General features: G+C 52.5%; 6 protein-coding genes across 6 annotated transcripts; 2 read left to right on the top strand and 4 right to left on the bottom strand.

Moving 5' to 3' along the window:
* Positions 1-1,343: 1,343 nt before the first annotated feature.
* M431DRAFT_379029 (hypothetical protein) lies at positions 1,344-2,172 on the bottom strand. Its single transcript, XM_024914692.1, has one exon. The coding sequence runs from the start codon at positions 1,915-1,917 to the stop codon at positions 1,582-1,584; it is 336 nt and encodes a 111-aa protein (XP_024776159.1). The 5' UTR covers positions 1,918-2,172; the 3' UTR covers positions 1,344-1,581.
* A 6,271-nt stretch (positions 2,173-8,443) lies between these two features.
* On the top strand, positions 8,444-11,013 carry M431DRAFT_379217 (hypothetical protein). Its single transcript, XM_024914693.1, has 2 exons — positions 8,444-9,604; positions 9,665-11,013. Exons 1-2 carry the CDS (start codon positions 8,892-8,894, stop codon positions 10,722-10,724), a joined length of 1,773 nt encoding a protein of 590 aa, XP_024776160.1. The 5' UTR covers positions 8,444-8,891; the 3' UTR covers positions 10,725-11,013.
* On the bottom strand, positions 10,678-11,659 carry M431DRAFT_506237 (hypothetical protein). Its single transcript, XM_024918775.1, has one exon. The coding sequence runs from the start codon at positions 11,326-11,328 to the stop codon at positions 11,167-11,169; it is 162 nt and encodes a 53-aa protein (XP_024776161.1). The 5' UTR covers positions 11,329-11,659; the 3' UTR covers positions 10,678-11,166.
* A 1,188-nt stretch (positions 11,660-12,847) lies between these two features.
* On the top strand, positions 12,848-14,263 carry M431DRAFT_529341 (hypothetical protein; the record flags this gene model as incomplete). The annotated part of the gene is made up of 3 exons (XM_024920761.1): positions 12,848-13,032; positions 13,190-14,061; positions 14,117-14,263. The coding sequence occupies exons 1-3, from the start codon at positions 12,900-12,902 to the stop codon at positions 14,261-14,263; spliced, it is 1,152 nt and encodes a 383-aa protein (XP_024776162.1). The 5' UTR covers positions 12,848-12,899.
* Positions 14,264-14,323: 60 nt separating this feature from the next.
* Positions 14,324-16,897, bottom strand: M431DRAFT_379326 (hypothetical protein). The gene is made up of 6 exons (XM_024914694.1): positions 16,005-16,897; positions 15,535-15,748; positions 15,411-15,444; positions 15,292-15,350; positions 14,894-14,958; positions 14,324-14,614 (listed from the first exon to the last, which is right to left on the bottom strand). Exons 1-6 carry the CDS (start codon positions 16,697-16,699, stop codon positions 14,569-14,571), a joined length of 1,113 nt encoding a protein of 370 aa, XP_024776163.1. The 5' UTR covers positions 16,700-16,897; the 3' UTR covers positions 14,324-14,568.
* A 953-nt stretch (positions 16,898-17,850) lies between these two features.
* Positions 17,851-19,963, bottom strand: M431DRAFT_506243 (hypothetical protein). Its single transcript, XM_024918776.1, has 6 exons — positions 19,786-19,963; positions 19,653-19,730; positions 19,151-19,600; positions 18,979-19,090; positions 18,879-18,934; positions 17,851-18,768 (listed from the first exon to the last, which is right to left on the bottom strand). Exons 1-6 carry the CDS (start codon positions 19,832-19,834, stop codon positions 18,236-18,238), a joined length of 1,278 nt encoding a protein of 425 aa, XP_024776164.1. The 5' UTR covers positions 19,835-19,963; the 3' UTR covers positions 17,851-18,235.
* Between the last annotated feature and the right edge of the window lie 209 nt (positions 19,964-20,172).

The raw sequence follows: 20,172 nt of genomic DNA on the forward strand, positions 1-20,172 counted from the left end.
CAAACAGAGAGAGACAAGGGAAAATCTTCCCACCGGAGCCAAGGGTAAATCGGTACACAGACCAACGGACTCGACGCAATTGTGGCCCGAGCAAGGCCCTCGGAAGCACCTAATCTTGCGTTTCATGCACGCATCTATCAATTATCATCCAACTACCACCTGCTTAGGTGCGTATAGAAAAAAGCAGGGTTTCTTCCTGCAGCTTGGCCCTGCCCTGCAATGCCGGGCTCCTCTCCTCCCCCCCAGTGGCGATTTGAGAAAGGGCCCATCTCGACTAACTGTCTCCAGGTTTCTTCACATCATACATGGAGCTATTCACAAACGTACATGAGCTATCCTGGAGCTCCCGGCTCGAGCAATGGCACACCCAGCCTGTCACAGGTCAAATCCGAAACCGCAAACTCTCTTGCTGCTTGTTTCAAACAAGGGAGGTCTCTTGTTCGCCCAGGGTAAAAAAAAGTCAAAATACCTGTCAAAGCGGGCATCAAACCCTGGCCTCTGTAGTACTCGTAGCAAACCTTCCGAGGGCATCGACCACGGGCATATCCACCTCCGAGCAGCAGCAACAAAGGGCTCGGGTAGTCCGCAATCCTCTCTTCGCCCAGTTGCAGACGCCGTTGCCATCGAGTGGAGTCTTGGTAATCCTAGCCTCCTGTAGGCGAGTGCTGCTCGTACATGTATCGTAAGCCCATCGTCACTTTTGCACCACTTCCTTACCAACAGACGCTCCGAGCTCAGCCTCTCATCGACATCGCCACTAACCCCCTTCGCCGTACATGACCATGATCAGTTTCAGGTGGGCGGCGTGATCACCTTCATCGCCATAAATAGACGATATTGCCCTTCGTCGCTCTCCAACTGCGCGTCGTTGCGGGCAGTCTAACTTACTAATTGTCCAGGCGAGGGCGTTTTAGCCCCCCTCATTCGCATAGCCGATGAGGCACTTTCCTTCGCCTCACAATAAAATAAAATAAAATAAAATACACTAAAAAATATCCCTGTGCTGAGGATCCGAAGAAAGGTCCTTGATTTTTTACTTTTATTTTTATTTTATTTTTTTTCTCTTCCCTGACGCGCAGGGCAATGAATCGGTGCGCGATCCTCATCCAAGTTTTCCTCTAAGCTCACGCCCACTCGGGAACTAACCCCCGGACTAAAAGAGGCTTGGGAAGCTCTTCACCGCCAGTGTAATCGGCTCTAAGCTTCTTCTACTCGCGGGAGATGCCGGGAACTCAGCAAGACAAAGAAAATAAAAATAAGAAATTAGGGAATAAAAAAAACTGAAAGGAAATCGTCTCCGGCAAAAGTGGGAACGGACGTCGTACCGGCGATACCAAGATCAGTAGCAGTAGCGCCTACGGAGCACCAAGGACAAAGAAAGCAGTCGGTCGATGCTCCTACGCGCCATGCCATGCGCCCGTACGGAGCACATGCTAACCTACAGCGTACATATGCAATTCGTATGCGTGCGGGTGTCTCTGCGGAGCGTCTAGGTGAAGGGTTGAAGGGAGAAGAGGACGGCGATAGGTGACGGATGCCGGTCTGGAGATGCAACAGGTCCCCCATGTCAACCCTATCACATCAGACAAAGCCGTAGGCGAGACGACCGGGCGTCCACAGACCAGCCTGGTCACGATCCAACCCCAGCTTCCCGTGGCATGCTTGCAGCAGAAGCATGCAGCTGCCTGTGAGAGAGAGGGCAAGGGTTTGAGCCTCAGGAATGCCAAGTTTGCCCAGAGAGTGCTCGCAGGCCGTGCTCACATCGTTGGTGCGCCATTCAGAGTCAAGAAGTGATCCGTGCTGCGGAGAATCTTCTCCATATCGAACAAACAGGCGCTTGTCTTTGCCGCCGTATAAGGAAGGATGACTTGCAAAACCCATTGACCAAAGATCACGGGTGAAACCTTGGGATGTCATTCCATATGACGGAAAATGGCGTTTTGTCGCATCTGCCCATGTGCGTGTGTGCCACCGGAAGTGTGCTGCCTGCCGGCTTCTTTTGCTTCTCGGCTTTTGACTACACCGACTTCTTCCTCAGGAGATATTGGCATGAAAAAGCCCCCGTTTGCTTGACACTTGCAGCAGCTATCCATGACACGCGTAACATCCGTTAAGAAACTCCATTCACTTTAGTTGAAGAAAGAAGCTTCTGTAAATCTTCCGTGTCGTGATTTAATATATGCAGAGTCCGTGATTGGACGACGCGATCATTCAGTCTCCATCAAGATCCGTCAAGTCGATTCACCGCCGTCGATTTAGCTCACACGCTTATCATCCTTGTGCAAGAATGTTTCAGAATAGTTTATCCACGCAAGCTCACTAGCAAGGCGGTGATGGAATGGTTCAAGTGCTGCACCGGGGTTTCCAAGCTCGAAGCTTCAGCATCTCTCATCACTATGCGAGCTTTTCTGTTCTTTTCTTTGTGTCTCTAGGGTAGCGCGAAACCTTCGGTCCCCATAAGAGCAGAAGCTCCGTCCGGGTCGCGATGCCGTACGCAAGGATATGGGGCTCTCCGGCGAACGGCGGTTCGGTGACTCATCTGCCTAGGGTTCCGCTTCTCTCCCGTGATACGGACAAGGAGTACGAAATTCGTGCTTCTGCGTCGGCACGGTATTGACCGGCCATGTGAGGAAGAGACTTCCCGCTTACTCTCTGCCCCTGGCTGTTCATATTTTAGCTTGACTTGAATCTTTGTTTCGGTAGACATAAGTACTGCTATGCGTATCATCTCTAGCAAAAGAGTTTGGTGTTTTGGGTAACAGCGTTCGCATTGCGTTCTGCATACTTGAATCGTTCTAATCGCCGCCCGAGGTGGAGCATAGACCGATACATCTGATCGAGCATGCGATCAAAAGCCAATTACAAATAAAAGCATGACTTCATCGGCTGTCGATGCTTTTGTTGACCTTTAAACCACGCGTTGAACATCGCCCATCCATGCATAGAGTTTCGTTTTCGTTCCTGGCTAACAAGGCACTAACATTCAGCCATCGCGGCCCCTTAGAACAGCTGCTTGTGTACTCTGCGAGACAAGAATGTAACAACGTATGATGACGATCCAGGTAACCCTTGGTATTTTCGTGCTAAACACTGCTACTCTTCCACACGGAGCAGTACTTGCAAACGGAAGGCTAACGGTAGAGAAATGTACCCGTTTCGTACTGTACTCCATATTCGGTGGATTCTTGCAATGCTGACCGCACATTCGTAGCGTGCATGATAATCCCAGTTCAGCTGGGACTTTAGCGCACTATTCCCAGAGTCTATTCTTTGACGGCATACACGCTATCCCAGTGTTTGGAATACTAGTTTCAGCAGCTCTTTCTTTCGTTATTCTCGTTGAATTCCCACCAGGCTGGAGGCAGAAAAACATGGCTCATCAATTGCCCTGTCGACGAGTCAGTATCAGTGCGTAGACTAAAATTGACGACTCTGTGCCCACGAGAGCGTGTCAGATGTGCTGCTGCAATGATCATAGTTAGGCCCATCAAGCTACGCATATACGAGCTACTACTAGCACGGGCACTAATGGCCAGTCCTCTTATGCAAGGGCGACGAGTGTACAAGTCATTAATAAATCGAGGGAGACAATTGAACAAGTAAACGGGCGGCGGACTGTCAGCCGTTAGTTGGGCGCTGCCGTCGATGCCACCGTTGTGGGAAACGGGTTGGGCGTGGGTACGACTCCGTGCTTGCCTCGGGACTGTGAATGGCCAGAGAAGACTGAGTGAGAGAAAAATTCTCCAGCCGAGCCAACCGCAGTCGAGGATGATGCATAGGCGCATGTGAGTACGTGCTGGCCAGCCCTCTCACGAGTCAAGCTGTTATCATGAGATAACGAGGGCTGTGGGCGAGAAGAAAGCTTCTAGGCGTTCGACATCGTACATCTTGACAGCTGAGCTGTATGGTTGGGTACAAAGGCCAAGCCTGAATTCTCGTAACCTTTTCCTGTTTGCATTCGGGGCTTCTCCTCAGGCCGGTACTGGTGTCGAAAAAACCACTCGTAGGTACGAGTACGTATCCACAAGAGGCGCAGCAGTCAGGCCCTCGATGAGGGAGGTACTCCGTGAATCCGACTTTGTAGATCCTCATGGTGTGGCCACTGGGCAAGGCAGATACGTAGTTGAACATAACTGCAGAGTTTGGGGTTAATGAGACTGCATAATTAAGCCGGGCCTCGCTGTGTCGTCAGAGCCGGCCCAGGTGGCACTTAATCATGCCACGACCCTGAACTGAGACATCAAGAAGTGCAGACTCTCGTCTGGCACCACCAGGAGACTTTTCTCTAGACAGCCGCTGAGCAAGATTGGGCCGGATGGCAGGCTGGCTGGGCCAAACCTCAGGTTCGCCTTCAGTCCTGATTGAGGCTAGACCCAGCAAGCCGCATCGCCGCGGTTGAATGATGAGCGGCTCGAACGGGGCCAAGCTGCTGGCTGCTGGCTGCTGTGCAAAGTCGCACAGAGAAAGGCAGGGCATTCTCAGCTTCAAATCCGGTGAAGCAGGCTCGATTGATTGGCCCGAGGACGCAAGCACTTTGGGTCTTGCCAATTGGCCGTTTTGGACGGGTTTTCACAGATCACAGCAGGCTCTCCGAGGCAGCGTCCAAACGGATATGGCCTCCTCGTCCCGCGAGAGCAAGGCAGCGGCCTGCGAGGACCGGTCATTCGTCGTGGAGGGCGGCGATGCATCAGGTCGACGGGCCTAAGGGGTGAGAAAGTAGTGTCGATGCCCGAAATGAAACAGGACGGACGCGCAACGCGTCAGGAGCAGCCAAACAGAGCACCGTGATGGGCAGCAACAAACACACCGACAAAGCAGCAGCGGAGATGGTGCAAGCAAGTTGGCGGAGGCCGGCCTCATATGCGGCCAGTCACAGTGGAGCTTGCTGGAGCCTTTGGTTGGAGCAAGGCATCGCAGCAGAGACAGACCAAGGCCCGTGTTGGAGGCATGCACCAGCCACGGCGGTCCACTGCAGAGGCAGCATGGCGCATGATGATGAGCAGGACAGACAGACGAGTGTGCGAGTGTCCCGGAGATGGAGACGGCAGACAGGAGACTGGAGACGCTGGAGACTGGAGACTAGACACTAGAGACTGCAGAAGATGGGGCACAATCGATAAGTGATTATCTAATATGGTGTCAGTCAGTGTTGTCCCCGTCTGGTTGGTGAGAGCATCGTCATGCATTGGTGGCTTCACTTGCCTGATACGTGTTGCAGGATGCGAGGCAACGCCAAAACGGCAAAGCGGATGACACTATCGTGTGTTCTAAATTGGCTGCCCAGAAGGCATACATGATGCTCTCCCTACTTGTGCTTTAGCTGCTACTGTACCGTACTGCAACTGCTCGTGCTAAGGGTTAGTCATGCGAGTGGCACCAGCTGCGGTACTTGCGGCCGCCGCACCGCAGCGTGCACAGCCAAGTACCTCACGTAATCACAGGTCAGGTGCTGCTGCGGCACTGGCAGTCCTGGCAGCCCATGACTGGTCCACAGTACGAAGCGCCCCGCCCATGCGGTCGTACCTCGTCAGCGAAATTGGGCTGGGAGGTACATTGTCAGCCCACCTTTGCTTCTCAGGTGGGCTCTGTCGCAGTTGCGGGAGATCCAACCACATTCAGGCATGAGTGGTCCAGGCCAAACCAAACATCTTGTTCGCCTGATGGGCACCATGACACCCAAACAGCCCGGTATCTGCCTATCGATTGACACATCCTGTGACGGCTCCCTGGCGGATGCCGATACGATACGATAGCATGGACCGATAGAGCCAGAGGAGGGGGTGGTCTGGGAGAACCGCGGAGAACTGGGGGGGTTTGACTGACCAGACACAGCGCGAGGGCACATCACGACCAAGGCGGGCAAATAGGATCGGGGCCGTGATGTGACAGACCACTTTGGAAGGCCATCTTCCCCATCGACGCTCTCCCTCGCCCAGTCCAGTCATTCGCAGGCCACCACTTCGTACAAGCAGCACGCCAAAGAAGCAAGCGCTCTCATTAGCAAGGCTCTCTCAATGCACACTACGACTGGCCCGTCCCGAGCCCTCAGTGGTCACAAGTTACTAGTAGCGGGTATGGCGCACCGGGTTGTGCGGGAGCAGCAGCGCCGTCCATCGCTCCCTTCTTCCTTGGAGGGTTTGGGTTGGGCAGCAGCATTGAGTTTCGTGCCCAACCTATTCTCGTCCTGTCATTGAGCATCTGGCTCTCCCCATCTTGGAATTCTGCCTCCCGGCGTCGCGGATGGCATCCCGTCATGACCCGCTTAGAGGTACCGGCCTTGACAGATTCAGCCACGCGCCATGTCGGACGCTCATTCGTTTTCAGTACCCGCCCTGCTTCAGGCGAGTCGAGTCGGAGGTAGTTTGCCTCTCTGTCTCTGTCCCTCTCTCTCTCCCTGGGCGGCTGATGGCTTGACGATGGCGTCGTGGGTTGAATGTTGCTGAACTGAGCGACTGGCCATGACGACAGTCTCATGCCCATCGGCCATCTGGTCAGGATGATCCACGCCGGGAAGAGAGCGGCAACGACGGCGGTCTCCCATAACAGGCGCTACCTATGGCAGATGGAAGCTATTTCGAGTCACAAGAGACAGTTTCCCCCAGGCCGATCAGGTGTGGATGGCCTCTGTCGATGATGACCATGCCGAGGCCGACTTGCTTTCTGGTACTAGCAGACGTAGCAGTCGAACAGAGTACAGGACAAGATGTTCTGCTACTACGAGGACTACTGCTAGTCCCATCCCGAGTGCCACATGAGATAGGGAGGGGATGGAGTTTGGGGGAGCCGGGGCCAGGGATTAACCCGGCTTGGTGAGTACTTCGTGCGAGAGCGAGCGCGACACAAGGGTGACAAAGCACAGAGATGGAGGAGTCCCAAACATAGCGACAATGACTTGGACTTGCATCACATCGGCAGACAGGACTCTCGTGTACAGTCAGTAGGCATACAGGTCTGTATGCCCACCATAACCCTAGCCAGAGATCCATTGGGCCAAGCTCAAAGGGTATAGGGGCTTGCTCCGAGTGTCCGTACGCACGCACTTATTGATAATGGCCTACTTACTAATCGTCCTAATCGTACGGGCGCTGGTCGTCCCAGGATGGGGTACCAGCACGGAGGTGAAAATTTTGGAAAAAAATAAAAAAAATCAAGCAAGAAAATAAAAAACAAAAAATCAAGGCAAAAAAAATAAAAATCAACAGAGGCAGAGGCAATCTCACTGACAGGCATCCCTGCCACTCTGGGTCCCCAAGCACCAGGCCCATACGACCTAGTAGACAAACCCGTTTGAGGCCCGACAAACTGATGACGAGCGCTACGACAGACAGAGTAGCATCTCAAGTATCTGGGTCAAAAACAATACAAGCGCAGCACCACCCACTCGTACATATTCGTACATGGATGCTAGATACGTACATGTACATTACATACGCACTACCTACAGAGTACATACATGGGAGCCCGAAAGCGTGGAATCCTCGGAGGATGTGTGCCTATTACGAGTCGAGCCTAAGCACTCTTTCAGCCCCATGCGCCGGCGGTTGGCAAGAAATCGATCGACAAGATTCGGCCTCAGGCGATAACGCCGGTATCGTGTGTTATCGACACGGGGTGTCTGTTATCCTGTTATCCAGCTGTGAGGTCGACGTAAGTAGTATGTCGGTAGACCAGTATCAAGCTTGGCTAGACCTGTACTGCCGCTGCAGCTGTTGCTGGGTATGAGGGCTCTCCCCAAGACTTCCTCTCCCCACTGCAGTACGAAGTAGCCCTTTGAGTACATATAGGAAATCCCTCCTCCCTCGAACAACAGTCTTGCTCTGTACTAATCCAAACATTGAACGCCATTCGACGCCAGCCTTTTCGTTTCTGCTCTGTCTGCTTGTTTGTTTGCTCAGCAGAGAAGAAATCAGTGGTAGCAGCAGCCTGTGCTACGAGTGCAATCCGTGAGTCAGCCCTCCTCTCTTCCTTGTTTTTTTCGCTCCGGCCCCCCTCTTCCCGGGCTTGTGTTCGATGAGCGTTTGCCCAGTGCAGCGCTGTGTCATCATAGCCCTCATCATCCTCTCGTTACTGCTTCCATATAACTTTATACTGGAATCATAACAAGGACGATGTCTATCCTATCCTATCCTATCTTATCCTGTCCGACCTCGTCCCTTTTCCCTTTTCCCTTCCACTTTCTCCCCCGTCGCGCGTCGTCGGTTTATTTTTATCTTAGTCGCCCGCCTGCGCACCTCCTCTCTCGCATCAATGTTTTTTTTCCCACTTCCCACTACACTTAGCACTTAGTACCACTTACTGTCCCGTCCGTCTCCCGCACTTAAACCACCCCACCCCTCCAGCGCTAAGAGAACCGGCCTGTCTGTTTTTCTTAGCCCTGCTCCTCTTCCCATCCACCCACCAAAAGCCAAACCCAACTGGCCCTTTTAGCAGCCTCCATCTTATATCACTCGACCTCCCGCCCACACTCTGCATCTGCCCATCACCTTTCAACGCTGCTTGACGACTTTCATGACTTGCATCTGCTCTGCGTTTCACGACCCTTCCCCCTCCAGCATCACCCTTTAACGCTGTCACGAATTACTGCCTACGCACGTTGCTTGTGATTTTTTTTTCTTCTTTCTCAACCCCGCTTCACATTATCATTGCTCGGCTCCAACAAATAAAAAGCCACCCTTCGCTAACATCTCGTCCTCGGAAGAACATCAACAGTATCAGCACATCACGACTACTGTACTCGTTTTCATCCTTCTCAGTTTTTCCTCTTCTTTATTCTTTCTTCTTCTACTGGTTGTTGTTTTCTCTTTCGGTTCTTTGACGTCGACCTTTGCATCCTCTCAACCTCACTCCGTCGCCCTTGACGGCCCCCCCTCACACAGTCACATCTTCTCAGAATGGACAACTATTACTCTTCAGCATCCATGGCTATGGACGCGAGCCATGAGCAAAAGTTCTTCAAGGCAGAGGAGACCAACGGCCTAGATGACAGCCTTCTTGATCACAGCGGCATTGACTCAGGCTTGGAACTCTCTCCTCCCATGGACAACAGGCGAGAGTCTTTCGGCATCGGAGGGCCTCTCTTCTCTCCCAAGACGGAAGATTGGCACTCGGTCGACATGCAGTCGCTGCCTTCCAACAACCCCTTCTTCGAGCCGCATAGCACAAACCCCTACATGCGCTTCGACCAGCCCTCTGCCAACCCTTTCATCTCTTCGGGCAATCCCTGGGCCATGAACGGAGGCTCCGGAGCAGCCACGCCTTTCCAGCGCTTCAGTGGTATGGCGACGGATTTTGATGCCAACACTTCCATCTTCCAGCAGCCCATCCACGCTCCCACTCCTTTCCCCACCTCAGGCAACATGTTCGCTGGTCTGGCGGACAGCCAGGCCATGCAAGACGCCAAGAAGATGCGACCTAGCAGCCCCTCCATCCGATCGCACAATGATCTGCGACGCGGCGATGGCATTCGCAAGAAGAATGCTCGCTTTGAGATCCCCGCTGAGCGGAACTTGAGCAACATCGACCAGTTGATTTCCCAGTCGACGGATGAGCAGGAGATTAAGGAACTCAAGCAACAGAAGCGACTGCTGCGAAACCGACAGGCAGCGTAAGTACACTATTTACAATCATCTTGGCACTGCGCATAGAAGGCTAACTGTTTCAATAGTCTCGACTCTCGGCAGCGCAAGAAGCAGCACACTGAGCGCTTGGAAGATGAGAAGAAGCAATTCACCGTCGTCATCACTGACATGGAAGAGGAGCTGGCTAGCCTCAAGACCAAGGTGGAGCAGCTCATGCTCGAGAAGCAGCAGTGCGTCGATTACATCGAGACCCTCACCCTTGAGAAGGACGAGATGATCCGCACTCACACTATCGAGACTGGTGAGCTGAGGAAAAAGGTGGGTGTCCTGACCGACCATGTCCAGCGCCTGGAGAGCAGCATTCCCCCCAACGCTGCCGCCAACGGCTTCTCCGGTGCCTACGACGACATGGACGATGCCATGGATTTGGCCGGTGCTTGGGATAATGGCTTCCTCAACGACTTCGATGAGGTCAAGCCGCCCATGACTGTTGCCCCTGTCAAGAAGGACACCAACCCCTTCACCTCCGGCTCCGAGAAGAGCTCCTCCCAGGGTGGTTTGTTGTTCATGCTTTTCCTTGTTGGCGCCTTTGTCATGTCTAGCCGCTCGATGCCCTCCATCCCCCGCGTGTCGGAGGATGTCCGAGTTGCATCGGCGACTCTTCTCGACAACGTCCTCAAGGACGCCGGCGTCGACCCCTCGACTGGCACGCACGCCATCGCTCCTCAGCCTTCCGGCGTCTCTTGGGGACAGCCCGTTAGCGCTAGTGTTATGGCCGGCATGGCTGCTGATGGCGTCGTTGCGCCGTCCATGCTTGTAGAGCTCGGTGATAGCCTCATCCAGCCCTCGCAACAGCAGACCAACGAGCAGATCTTCTCCCTCTCTGCCGCCCAGTACAACGGAGTCAGCGACCACGACTTCCTCCGCGATGCCGCCGGTAGAATGCCCACCAAGGCTCGCAAGAACCTGGCTCAGTCTCTTGCTGAGATGCGGGACGCCGCCAAGCAGTCCGGTGCCGCCGAGGTGTACACTCGCACTCTCCTCTGGGACCAGATCCCCAACGATGTGGTCCGAAACTTTGCCAGAATGGTTGTAGAGTGCAACGGCGCTCAGAATTCGCAGCAATGCAACGAAGCGAGATCATGAAAGAATTAAAAAGACCCGGCGCGAAAGACAAAAAAAAACACGAAATCTCACGATGACGAATCAAAAAATGGCTACAGTAATGCAACGATCAACCTCTCCACCCTCTATTCTGTCTTGGTTCAATTTCATTTCTCCGACAAATTTATGCTACTTCTTCTTACTCTTCTCTTCGTACAGACCTTTCCAACGATTGGATAGGCTGGCCTCTATTTTGAGTCGCTTCGGGGCGACTCCCCACATGCACATTATTTGAGATTTTTTGCTCACGCATTCACCCCCCATCTTCTTGAATTTGAACAAACCGCTTTCTCATGAAAACCATCTACTTTGGAGTCTCTTACGATTTCTTTGCGGATCTAGCGAGCGAGCAAGCGTTGATTTTTTTGGCGATTGATTTTGATTTGATTTTGATTTCCTTGTGCTATTTTTTCTTTTCCTTGTGTTATATTTGGATGGCTTTCAGCTTTTCTTTTTCCATCCCCTTTGGCTTTTTTTTCCCTTTTCTTTTTGCTGGATCCTTTCGACAGCTGGTGGGTCGAAAGGCATAGGACACAAGCAGAAGCAGCAGCACAACAGGCATGCTACAGGCCCCAGTCCAGTACATGCTTGTACTTTTGAAAGGCATAGCTTTTCGGATATTGGGAATCTGCGTGCGGGATGATACCTGGCACCGAAAGAATGATATCTACGAGGCATGTCGATACAGAATGATGACAGATTGGAAACAAATTGACGATGATGAGATTGAGCACCTGGAACGGGCTCTTCTACCCGACACTCTCTTGAGAACCCACCTCAGCGACGAAAAATACGATCCCTGGGTGGCTTTCCTTTGTACTTGGGCGGCATTTTGGACATAGCTTTTTTATTTGGAACGAGCCACACAGATGGCCTCTTGGGTTTTGACGACATATTTCATTTCAGATAGCTCTTCTTCAATGTGAAACTTGGACAGAGATCCAGCTTACATTCACAATGCCTTGTTTTCACTTTTGCTGTGACCGTGACTGTGTGCCTGTGTTTACTACCTATCTATGACTGTGGTGTGCTGCAGCCCATGCATGCCCTTGTGCCTGGGCGAGGGCTAAAAGTCAATGACGCCCTTACCCGAAGCACAATGCATACCTCGACAGTCTGCTTGCTCTCTAGGGAAATCGACCTGCCCATCTCCAGCGGCATGGACGGCCGTGTGCCTTGAAAGACGGCACATCTTACCACCTGCTATTACCACTCCAGGATAGTGTATCCGGGACGAGGATGAATACAAACACAACGGGGTGGAGCCGTGAGATAGACATGGAAGCGACGTGATGCAAAGCTGGCCGTGGACAGGCAAGGCTCATCTTGGATTGAGGGGAGGCATTGGGTTGACATCACACCGCCAGCGAGGCAGACGGTTGGTTCTGTCTTAGTCCGGGACTTGGCGTTGTATTGCTTGTGACCTAAGCCTCCTTGGGAGAGAGTCTGGATGGCAGATGGAGGGAAGGGAAAAGGTGGTGGTCATGGACTTGGAGGTACCGTGTGGTCGTCTGGCGGCCGCAGTGCTACCATCTACTTCGTATCTACCTACTACTGCCACTACTTACATGGTAATGAATGTATACTAAGCTCGCACAAACGTCATGCGTAGGTAGTCAACGATATTCTGACTACCTTGTAGGTACTCTAGTGGCCGCGTGTGTGTGCCTCAATTCCTTGTCACTGACACAGCCAATGCTTCCCAAGGGAGCGGATGAATGATGCCATCACGAGATTGAGTTTGTAGGTAGCTGACTACTACCTGCCTCGCCCTTACCACTGACGGCTCTCGATTAGAAGAAAGTGCGATGGGGAGTCCAATCACTGCTTCCCCGACGCCAGAAACATTTCAAATAAAATAAATAAGATCAAATAAAATAAATAAGATAAAATAAAATAAATACACCAAAATCATTACCCAAATAACAGACCTGTGCGAGCTTTGCCTACCACGGAATAACACAAATCGAGCAAGATAAAACCACAGGATTCCCAATAAAATTCCAGCCCCCTCATTTTTTTCGCCCTCCCTGTTTCCAGTCCATCCCACCTCTCCCATTCGCCATAATTACAAGCAACTAGTCTGCGAGGTGCATCCACGAATCGGCGAGCCATTCTCCATCTGCAAGAACTGATCATCTGCTCTGTTGCCGGCCAATGCCCTCCCAGAGCCGGCCACAACCTCGGGTTTTTGGCGAAATGGATGAAACGCCCACGCCTCCAGCCAATTCGCACGCGCACACTTATTTCAGACGCATCCGCTCTAGTTCAGGCGAATGGCAGCTCTCATGTACGCTTCTGGAAGACAAAGCCATGGCTTTAGCTAGCCCCGGGTCTCTGTTTTGGCTCCTCCATTGACACGACGCCAACGGCCGCTGCTGATACACCCCTCGGGCCGATCCTGGTGGCCTTGAGACTAAAAGATCCATCGCCTTGAAAATCGATAGGCATTGGGAGACTGGCTGCTGATGCGACCCGGGCGCCAGAATATCAAAGTACCTCTGCCGTGTACTCGTACAGACTTCAACTGCGGGACGTTCCCACTGTACCTTTGGTGGCAAGCAGACAGACGGTCACATCTCGTGTACATGACAGAGGCACATCCACCGACCTGCTTGGGTGCATATACGCATACCCGCATACACACTTACATGCTCGTACCGCACATACAAACAACCATACATGCATCTTGCATGCTCGTACAGAACTCTACCCGCCAAGAGCCAATGCTAACAAAGCTGCCCTTGTCCCTTACAGCTGCACCGGTCGTGACACCTCCATTGAGAACCTCCCTTACCCGGGACTAGCAGAGTGTCTGCCAGCAACGTCGATTGTGAGCACGCCGAACTTGATTGTGATAAATGACTCACGAATTGATACCCAAAGCCCGATGGCCATTGGTAAGCAAATGGCCAACGACAGCAAGGAGAGAGAGAAAGAAAACTACAACAAGGCAGGGCTCGGCAGCACTTCTTGCGCCAGCCCACTCGTACTAGGTCTCGATATCTGGCCGCCTCCACCGCAAGAGTCTGCTCGTCTCGTCTTCCATCCAATCTCATGGCGACAGCTGAACAACACATACATACGTGCCCGCCTACATACACATACATCATGTACGTGCGCACGCACATGCATCCGGACCACCTACTCGTACCGACATGCGCAATCAGGCATCAAAAACGATCCCCCAGCTAGGGCAAAGCTGGTAAAACAGCCGCCCGCACAGAGGCATCGCCAGACCCGCGCTCCCATTTGCTCCAAATCTCCGGGTTACAGCTGCAGCTGCCTCTGTGGTCCTCTCTTTTCCCTTTCCATGTTAGTGAGTCTCTGGGAATGAGCACAGCAGCTGGTTTGTTTGGCTGTTGCTCCTTCAGTGGCCGCATACGGCTCACGCTACACACACGGACAAACAGAATGCTGTGGCCTCACAGCCATACATCTTCAGACTCTCGCAGTTCACATACACATGCTATTCCGTACATACAGACAAAACATACATGCCGCAATCGCCTGCTACATGAGCCGTCCACAACGCCTAGACTACAGTATGCCGCGTCCGTGCCTCCGAGTGGTACAACAGCAGCACCCCGCAAATGTGAACCGCAGGACGCAGGATGGGTCACAATGGAGCATTCTTACTTGCTGTTTAAAGCCACACGAGGGACACTCAATGCGGCAGTGGGAAGAAAAAGACCCCGTCCCCTTGGATATCCAATAATGACCGCTGAATAGGAGAGGAAACACGCAGAGGGAGAGAGAGGGCCCAGAGCCGGGAGGCCTTATTGAACCCTCATTGAGTCAAGGAGATCTGCCTACCTGTGACCCCCTATTTTTTCTTGCGGTTTTCTGGGTTATACTTTTCCTTCCATATCCTGCAAACCCGTTAGCTATCGACACCTCTCAAAGCCCTCGCCTTCTCATTGGGGCTGGACAGTGTAGCACATCACAATCCTCCGGAGCTCCTGGCCACTATCATGAGACCGCAAACCGTCGCAGCCATGCATAGCCTCCTCCAGGAGGAAGAGTGTGATCAAGCTGCACGGATGGGTCGCAAGCGAGGCCCGGCCACTCGGGAGTGATGCATCACAGCACACACAAGGACGCCCACAGCTGACACGACGAGCAAGTATGGATGCATTTTGGTGACTTACCATGTATTTCCTAGTGTCTTGTTGCCACCCTTCTCAGCCCGTCGATAATACTGGGCTGCAGCAAACTGTACTCCCAAATAAGGGGTCAAACATCAGCCTCATGTAACGGATCGGAGTCTGCGGGGAGGGGAAAAGCGGCTACTCTGCCCGTGCCATTTTCCATTGGACATGCGCAACTTTGCGCCTTCGCGTGCCCGCTCATTCCTCATCGACGCCCAACTCTGGGGTCTGGTGAGACGTTGGGCATCAACCTCGCCTTTGTCAGCCAGACTGGCCACGACTGGCAAGCCACAGCTTGTGGTGCCTTGGTTGATGAGGCTTGGCTCTCCTCTGTGCCATGAGTCGGATTGCGAAGAGGCAAGTTATGTCATCGATATTTTGACTAATCGTCGACGTACCTTGTCCTTTTTACAGCCGTAGCCTTCTAGGTAGCACCAGGCAACCTCGTTCATGGCGTCTTTGTTCACTCGTCAGCATCCGGAGCTTTTTTAGATACAGGGCTGCATCTGCAACTCACCAGTATCGCCCAAATTTGCCGCTGTCTCATAGTACTATTCGTTTTGAGCAGTGGTCAGTATCTAATCAGCAAAGCCCAGCAGCCGACCAGTCAACCCCTGATATCGAAAAGGCAATATGCATACCTGCTTTGCAGCGACTGGGTCCTTGTCGATGCCCCAGCCGTGGCGGAAACAGTTGGCCAATTCGAAGATGGCCAGGACTAGCTCTCCCTTTGCAGCTCCTCCTTTCTTGAGACCGGCCTGGATGGCCAATTGCTCGACCGACGCAGCGTTAGAGGCCGCTGCTGTTAGATAGTGGACCGCTCGCGCAGTATCTGGCGTGCAACCCCAGCCGTGCCTATGGGAAGAAAGCAAGGCTGTATTAGTCCGGATGCTCTCTTTTTTAATCGCCTGCTAATCATATGATGGCCATGTCACGTAAAATCAAATGAGGTGATGTGATATGTGAGGGCGCGCTCAAGGGGAAATCGAGGCAAATGAGGGGGAGCTGGAGCTCTCTCTCCGTCTCTCAGGATTTCACCGGCAGCAGCGTATCGCCACCGCAGAATGGAAATGAAATGGCTAATTGGGATCCGGGCCATGGTAGCACTCACCTGAGTGCCAGTCCATAGAGAACCTGGCTGAGGGGATTGTTGGCGCCGCTCTCGTCTGCAAGGCGCCCGAACATCTTGGTCGCTTCCGCATAATTCCCCTCCTCATGCAGTCGAATCGCCTCTTGGATGTCGGCATCGATTTCCTTGGACGAAACAGGCCCCGAGTTGGCCGAGGGGCTTCGGCTCCGAGAGGCAGAGGCGTCTAGACTCATCTGGGCCATGCCGTCTGAGGCATCTCTCGACGACGGGCGACTCCTGGCGAGGTCGTTCTGCCCGGCTAGCATGGTTGCCCGCTTCTCCCACTGCAGCTCTGCGGCGTCTTTATCCTGCACGTCGGCTGCTGGGACCACAATCTCCGGTAGGTTCTGCGGCACATGGTCAGAGGTCTCGGGCGGCCGACTTAGATGCAGCCTGTGCGACAGGCGTCTTGCCGCGCTCTCCTTCTTGTTGGACGCCGACGAGGAGGCAGAGGCGCTCCGCGACTGGTCTGAGTGGAAGAAGTCGAAGCTCCGTCTCGACTTTCGGTGCTCGCCGCTGGTCGACGTGGGCGACAGCAAGCCGTCGTTGTTGTGGCCTCCCTCGTCCGACGCCATAATCACCTGCTGCGAAACGGTATCGGAGCGAACAAAAGTGATGTCCGGGCCCTGATCATGCTCTATAGCGTCCTTCTTCCGTAGCGCATCCCGGAGCCCCATGATTGCGAGAGTGTTTTAGTAGTTTTTGATGTTCTGTAAGTGAAAGAGCTGTATGTCTGTCCTCTGGTGATTGTCCTTCTAGTCCAGCACAAGGAAAAAGCAGCAACAACAAAGGCCTTTCTATATCTCGCAATAACAACGCCGCAGTGATGCTGATCATGAAATGTCCAAGCCCCCCCGGGTCTGTCACCCAAAAATAGAATATGCTGCTGCTCTACGTCGAATGATGGCGAGGTCCGTAGGCGCAGGTTCAGGGTTCAGGGAGGCAGTCAGCCAGTGGCTGAGGCAGAGAAGCCAGGCTGATGTTGGTTAGTCAGTTGTCAGTGTCAATGTCCTTTTTGTAGCACTGACTGACACGATGCAATGCTTTTGTGCAGTGCAAACAAAAGGCCCGCCTCGGGGTTCCTTTCTCAAAGAAGAGCAATTGGAAAAAAGGAGGCCGAATTTGCTTGATGTCGCAAACCAACAGTGACAATGGGATTTCTCCGTGCTTGAATTTGACGCGCGGCAAAAGGATTTCGGCGCCTGGAACGATGGGTTCTAATGTTACAATACAAAAGAGCACACAGTTCAATTGGGGAGAGAGAGAAAAGGGCCAGGCGCCGTCCCTTTTGAAACTTGGTCTAGGAACCGCCAAAGAAATAGAATTACCCCCCAATCTGGCATTATGGAGTCAATCTTTCTTAGGATTAGAAGTCTCCAGTCGCCCTTGGCAAATAAAGTGCACGCCGTATTCCAATAGCACCGAACCAGGGGCTAAAATAGGTTCAAGGTTAATATTGGCGTGTTTCTTCGGAATCGATCCATGAACCTAGACAAGGGCCTCCCAAACTATCTTGATGGACTTGATGTCTTGATCATTTTAGGGGAGGACGCTCGGGGCTCCATCTGGCCGCTGTGGGCGCCGATCAGCGAATCTCTCTAGAGGCCGCCTTCGCTAAAGCGCGGTAAGCCAACGGTGGGAGGAAATAAGAAATAAGCACCAGCCCAGCGGCCGGGCCCTCATTTTAGGAGTTAATGTTCGAGAGAACAAAGGCACAGGGGGGAAGTTTTACAGATGTTGAACAGTTAATACATCAGTTCATTGACATTATTAAATTCTTCTTTTATTTCTTTCTGTCCTTATTATTATTTGTTACCAACATGTTGCTGTTTTCCTAACAAAGAGACTTCTTTCTCTCTTCCTCTCTTCATCTATTCTGTCTCGTTCTTCCGCACTGCAAATCATCTTTCTTTTTTCTTTTTTCCTCTTTGCACCCTAGGCAAATGATTGATATCAAAAGTGCTGCGTAGCAGGGTATCTTGGTATAAAATCCATCCCTTGGTAGTAGAAATAAAACAAGAAAAGAGAGAAACCTCATCAATGCCATGGTTGCCTCGTCGGTACTATAGAAGAAAACAGAAGACGGAGCCTATCGCATGCTAAATAAATCAAGAAAGGGCACGTCGTCCCGAATCTCCAAAAAGAGACTATAAGACTGCGCGTTGGATCGATTTCGGCTCGACCAGTCTACGGGCGGTGGCTGCTTGACTCGGCTAAAGGGGGAGATAGTCCTTTGGGTTCTCAAAGTCAGAGTCATCATCGTCGCCCTCAAGAAACTCGGCCACTTCGTCCGAGTCAACGTCGTCTGAATCAACCGATTCATCTTCGCTGGAGACGTCCTCTGCCTCGTCGCGCTGCTTGGCCTGGTTGCGGAGGACGCTTGCCCTCTCACGATGGAGCAGCTTACATCCCCTGGTTTTACAGATACCGGTGTTGCTGAAGTCTGGGCATTCAAAGACGTGGCGATCGGTGCAATCTGCACCCTTGTCACAGTAACCGCAGAATCCAAATGCCGCGCACACGGGGGCACTTGGGGAGGCTTTGGAGTGAGTAAAGGGACAGTCAGGCCGGGAGCATTGCCCCTTGGCATAGTGCAAGCAGTTCGGGACACGTTCTGGAGTAAGCTCATGGGAGAGGTCGCATGCCTCGCCATTGGGACACTTGCCGTCTTTCAAGAAATCTTTGCAGAGGGCCACCTTGTCAGGGTCGTGAATGTATCGGCAGCTTGGGCCTTTCGGGCAAGAACCTAGAAGAAAAGACAAGTTAGTGGTTAGCTTCCCTCCCATCTATGCCACTATCTCGTAGAACTGTAGTATGTTTCGTCGCCGCAGGTGTAAAAAAAAAAGTAACAATTACCGGTCGTGGAAAATATTTTGCACCGTTGATCAAGTTTTTTAACCGCACCGGATCGACTGTAGACGTTAGCGTCATGATCATCCCTGGGAGTTGAACATACCGATGGTCTCTAACTATCCTCTGTGCTACAAGGTTTCCGGTCTTGGTACGATGGAACTTGACGCCAGCAATGACAGTCAATTTTGGCGTCATGGCAGGGGAGGCGGGATCGTCTGAAAGTCTTTCGTGAGTAACAGTGAGAAGAAAATGATAGATAGCGACGCATGACTCACCAGGAGCTTTTACAAGCTTCTTTCCTCCGTCTAGAACACGGAAGCGAATGCCGTTGACCGAGATTTCATTCAATCCTGTCGAGTTAGCGCGCATGCTCGTACCCGCAACCCCAGTAACCGCGGCTTGATGGCGAAGGTAGTCGCCAAATCGTTTCTTTTCTCGAAGGCGTCGCTCTTTGAGGTTCCGCTGTCGTGTTTCTTCGATGGCTTTGGCCCGATTTTGGCTGTCCTTCTCGTATATACTGGCGTTTATGAGTTGGCGGTGGCGGTCGTTTTTGGATACCCATCCCGAAGTTGTGGGAGCGGGACTGGGCGCGGCCGAGCTAGAAGCTGATCCAGAGGCAGATCCTGAAGCGTTAAGATGCAGAGTCCTGTGGCGGTGGGCGGCGGCTGGTCGGCTGCTATACCCTCTGCTGGGATATGGTGCGCCTGCTTGGCGGTAGACATTTCCTTTGGCAGCGTCAGTTTTGTCATCGTCCGAACGCGTTGAGACTATACAAACCTCGATGGCGATGCGGGTGATGCGATGGTGGCACAGACTGGTAACCGGCTTGCTGGTTCTTGTGTCGGTTGATTTGGCCTAGAATAAGATAGTGAGCACTATGAAGTCATCGCGGGACAGCTGATGGTCTTACCAGCCAGCTGGCCGATGCGCGCCAGAAGCTCCTTGTCTTCTTCTGACATATTGGAGATGGAAGATTTGCGCCGCGAGCTGTGTGCTTGATTCAATGTAAAGACTTTGAGGAAATGCACTGGATTTTCGTATGTTTTGGCAGTGATTCGCAGCTCAAACAAGAAGCAGTTGAAATTGTGTTGGGTCAAGGAAATGCAAGGCTACCGAGTTGCCTGTGGGCAGATTAGCCTTGAAAAGTGGCGAGCGGGATTAGTCATCAACGCGCTCACGTCTTTGCAGTGCGAGGCTGAGTAGAGTAACAAGCCAGCCATTCATCACTTTGCGAATTGCCCAAGCAGAAATTACCCTCGCCATCGACAATCCATTATCGCCCAATAAGATTACAATC

Source organism: Trichoderma harzianum (assembly GCF_003025095.1).
Source record: "Trichoderma harzianum CBS 226.95 unplaced genomic scaffold M431scaffold_4, whole genome shotgun sequence".
Classification (NCBI taxonomy): Eukaryota; Fungi; Ascomycota; class Sordariomycetes; order Hypocreales; family Hypocreaceae; genus Trichoderma; species Trichoderma harzianum.